The sequence below is a fragment of the Macrosteles quadrilineatus genome, unplaced genomic scaffold, assembly GCF_028750875.1.
Source record: "Macrosteles quadrilineatus isolate MER2022 unplaced genomic scaffold, UCM_ALF_1.0 Scaffold_710__1_contigs__length_35689, whole genome shotgun sequence".
In the NCBI taxonomy this organism is placed as follows: Eukaryota; Metazoa; Arthropoda; class Insecta; order Hemiptera; family Cicadellidae; genus Macrosteles; species Macrosteles quadrilineatus.
Window position 1 is genome coordinate 1 of NW_026543303.1, and position 4,494 is coordinate 4,494.

The 4,494-nt window shown below is 57.1% G+C and overlaps 1 protein-coding gene across 1 annotated transcript; it reads left to right on the forward strand.

The window, feature by feature from the left end:
- The first annotated feature begins 2,315 nt into the window (after positions 1–2,315).
- LOC128982599 (serine/arginine repetitive matrix protein 2-like) lies at positions 2,316–3,947 on the forward strand. The gene has a single exon (XM_054401558.1). It carries the CDS (start codon positions 2,465–2,467, stop codon positions 3,653–3,655), a length of 1,191 nt encoding a protein of 396 aa, XP_054257533.1. The 5' UTR covers positions 2,316–2,464; the 3' UTR covers positions 3,656–3,947.
- The last annotated feature ends 547 nt before the right edge of the window (positions 3,948–4,494 follow it).

A 4,494-nucleotide genomic window follows, 5' to 3' on the forward strand; every position in this document is an offset into this window, starting at 1 on the left:
CTTGTGGTAGTGTCAACAACTTTCGAGGAACATCTAGAACTTCTAGGGGTTGTTTTTCGCCGCCTACGCGAGGCGGGCCTTCGTTTAAACCCCGAGAAGTGTCACTTCGCCCGTAGGGAGCTGAAGTATTTGGGACACATCGTGAGCCAAGATGGAATTGCCACGGATCCTGAGAAGGTCCGCGCCATTCAGGATTTCCCCGCACCCACGAACGTCAAGGGACTTCGCAGTTTCCTAGGCCTTGCGTCGTGGTATCGGCGATTCGTCGAGAAGTTCGCTTCGGTAACCATACCACTTCGAGGTTTGCTGAAGAAGAACGCCAAGTGGCTCTGGGGACCCGAACAAACTAAGGCATTCGAAGCCCTGAAGCACGCCTTGGTGACGGCCCCGATTCTTGCCTGTCCCGACTTCAGCCAACCCTTCGTGCTCCAGGTCGACGCCTCGAATTATGGCCTGGGAGCAGCGTTAACTCAGAGTGTAAACGACCGAGAAGTGGTCGTTGCGTATGCCAGTAGGCTACTCTCTGAGGCCGAACAGAACTACACAACTACCGAGAAGGAGTGTCTCGCTCTCGTGTGGGCTGTTCGGAAATTCAAGGCTTATCTCGAAGGCTACCACTTCATTGCGATAACCGACCATGTCGCCATAAAATGGCTGCTTAAGCTCAGTGAGCCTAGTGGGCGCCTGGCTCGGTGGGTTATGGAGTTGCAGCAATTCGACTTCGAGATAAGGTACCGCAAGGGGACAGCGAACAGAGTGGCCGACGCCCTGTCTCGTCAGCCGGTCCCTGAAGTGCCCAGCCCGTCTGTTGAACCCGATCAACCTACGTTTGAGGTCGGAGTTTTAACCAGACGCGGTGCTAGGGAACAGTTGCGGTTACGACGCCTAACCGATGCTGAAGGTGACGAACCTTCACTCGGTGATGATCCGGCGGGTGACGTTATCGACGACGAAGCTCCTGGTCCTACACAGCAGGAGACTGACGACCCATCATCCGACGTGGACAATGATGGTAACCCGCCGGGCAGCCACGGTGCTTGGTATGACCGCCTTCGCAATCTGGTCAGCAAACACCCTGGGCGATACTCGAGATACCAGCTTCGCGACGGTAAGCTGTATCGTGCTGTCTCGAGGAAGGATCGACCTACGACATGGAGGGTGTGTGTGCCAAGCGACCAAGTATCCGTGGTGCTGCACGAAAACCACGACACGGCTACGGCAGGACATCTTGGGGTGAAGAAGACGTTAGCCCGAGTTGGTGGGGAGTACTTTTGGCCTAACTGGCGTCGTGAGGTGAAGGCCTATGTACGGTCTTGCGCCCAATGCCAGGCCTATAAAGTACCCCAAACGAAACCAGCTGGGAGAATGTACTTCCGACAACCCCAAGGACCGTGGTACGCAGTGTCTGCTGACCTGGTAGGCCCATTGCCTAGATCACAACGGGGTCAGCGATTTCTGCTCGTGGTGCAGGATACCTTCAGCAAATGGACGGAACTCGCCTCCATTGCGTCTGCAACCGCAAAGAATGTGGTGACAAAGCTGAAGGCTATCCTACTTCGACATGGAGCTCCGGATGTGTTGATTACGGACAACGGCACGCAGTTCGTCGGTAAACTGGTTCGAGAACTGGCTGCTGAGTGGGGCATCTCGCTGCAGACGACGGCCCCCTACAGCCCGCAGTCGAACCCAGTCGAGAGGCAAAACCGGGTGGTGAAGACCATGATTGCACAGTTCGTAAAAGGCAACCATAGGTCTTGGGACAACCACCTGGTGGAGTTTCAGTACGCCTTGAACACAGCTGTCCACGACTCTACTGGATTCACTCCTGCGATGCTGTGTTTTGGTCGCGAACTGAAACCTCCCTGTGCCGTCCGTGGCCCTTCGTTTGAGGTGTCCGAAACTCACCAAAGTCCCTCGTTAAGCGAGACACATCGCAAACGACTGGATGAGTTTCAGCGTCTGATCGCGCAGACACGCAAGAACCTCAAGGCCGCCTACGAAAGGCAATCAACCTATTATAACCTCCGTCGTAGGGAGGTGACGCACGAAGTTGGCGCGCGAGTGATGCGACGACTTCACGTATTGTCTTCAGCTGCCGACGCGATTGTCGGGAAGTTAGCGCCGAAATATCGCGGCCCCTGCACAGTTGTTGGCTGTCGGGGAACTAACCTTTACGAGGTGCGTGATGAGGACTCCGCGGCGGTGCATGTGGTCCATGCCAAAGACCTAAAACCTTTCTGTGCGCGCGTTTAGTGGTAAGGTGGTGGAGCTTAGTTGTGGCTACTAACTAACTCTGTAGTGACGCTTTATTTTACTCTTATATACTAATATAGCCTACCTTATCCCTTAACTGATTTCCCTTCTAGCTTTGTAGTGCTTGTACCTAGCTTGTAGCACCTGTACCTAGCTTGTAGTACCTAGCTTGCATGGTCCCGCTTAGTTCTGGTTTTGTTGGGTAGGTACGATGGCATCCGATCCACGCCCGTCTACGCCGAGCCGAGACATCCTCGACCCCGAGGACATGGTGCTGGACCAGGAGATCGGGGACTTCCTGGCGGCCAACTGGTCCTGGCCTTTCCGGGTGGACCCCGGGGACGTCCTCGACCTGGAATGCTCAGACCTCGAGGAGGGGGAGGTCCCGGCCCGATCATCGCCACGGTCCACGGAGCCGTCTCCTCAGCCCGACCGACCGACCTCGCCGACGGTGGATCCCCAGCCGGCCGTCGTCTCTCCGCCGGCTGCGTCGCCTCCGCTCCGAGTCCGGTTCGCTTCGTCACCTCGGCGGCGGATTCAGATTTCTCCGCCTCGTCATCATCATCGCCCCGCCTCTCCACCTCGTCCTCATCGTCGCCCCGCCTCTCCATCTCGTCCTCCTCGTCGCCCCGCCTCTCCACCTCGTCCTCCTCGTCGCCCCGCCTCTCCACCTCGTCCTCATCGTCGCCCCGCCTCTCCATCTCGTCCTCCTCGTCGCCCCGCCTCTCCATCTCGTCCTCATCGTCGCCCCGCCTCTCTACCTCGTCATCATCGCCGCTCCACCTCTCCGTCTCGTCGTCATCACCGCCCTGCCTCCCCGCCCCGTCATCCTCGCCGTCCTGCCTCTCCGCCCCATCGTCGCTGCCGTCCCGTCTCTTCATCCCGTCATAGCTGCCGTCCCGTCTCTTCATCCCGTCATAGCTGCCGTCCCGCCTCGCCACCCAGTCGCCATCCTGGCCCCGCCGCACTGCCTCGCCCACGTCTTGTCTTGCCGACTCGTCGCCTGCCCGAGCGTCGCCGTCGCGACTCCCCTCCTCGCCGCCCCCGTCTGGGAGAAGCACCAGCTGGAGCCGGAGCGGGCCCAGCGCGCCGCAGACCGTCCCCCATCATCTGGGAACCAGCTCGACCGAGTGGCCTGGCCCGAGCCCCTGTTCGCCGGACAGAGCCCGAAGAGACGGTCACCGGGAACGCCCTTCCGCTGTCCCGGGCAGTCCTACTACGGCTGGTAGCCGCCTACAACCAGCTCACACCGGAGCAGCGGCGCAACAAACGCTGGAGAATTATGCTGGGAGGCGACCGATACGTGCGGCTGCGACCGAGCCAGGTGCTGCGAGTCGTCCGAGGCCGACTGCCGGAGCTGAGGCGGCGCTTCCAGCAGCAAGGAGGCAATCGACCCCGCTAAACCGCCCTGGGCAGTTGTAGGGGCCGTCGACTCCTAATAACCACCTGGGAGGTGGTGCTAATAGAACCCGCAGAATAACCCCTGCCAGGGGTGATAAATCCGTACCACCCTACCTTCGTCAACCCCACCATCTTCGGTTTTCTTCGCTCCGAGTCATTTCCATCTAGACCTCTGAGGCGATTAGGCCTCAGACTGTCTACCTCATTTCTAGGTTCGTCCGCTTTTCGTCGTCAACATCCTTAACCACGATCCTACTGTGGTGCCATCTACAGGAAAGTTCAACAGTTTTTTTTTCTTTTCTCGGTTTTCTTTTTTTTTCGTTCCGAAGTGTGGAGGGGGTGTAACGAGTCAAATGGGTAGGGGGTAAAAATATAACGATCTAGACCACGAACATTAAACAGCTAAACATAAGCTGTTGAGTAAGCCTAGTCGCGACACTAAACTGACGTCGTACCTAACCTCCAATTCCAAGACCGCAGACGACGTTGGTGTCAGTTTGGTTGTTTGGCGGTTCGACTGCATCTGAGGCCGGGCTACGGGAGAGAAGATGAGCAGCGAGGTCACCTTTGAGCGGTACGCGGCTGTAAGCCTGTTAAAGCTGCCATGCGCCTGCCTTCGCTGCCAGTTTTTTTTTTGGTTTCGGTAACTCGTTGACCAATCAGGAATCGTTTTAACTTTCGTCTCGATTCTGAGACGAAGGTGAAGTAAGAAGAAGTTTTGTGAATTTTTGGTCATTCGTATTCCCGGCTTTTGAAGGATTGGCTAATACGTCTTTTCGTCTTCGATTTGAAGAGTTTTGTTCTTTTTCGTTCGGCGCTTAAAAGTTCGCCTACATTAAG

Excerpts from the sequence above, each read along its gene's own strand:
- LOC128982599 (XM_054401558.1), top strand. The coding sequence starts at position 2,465 with ATGGCATCCGATCCACGCCCGTCTACGCCGAGCCGAGACATCCTCGAC.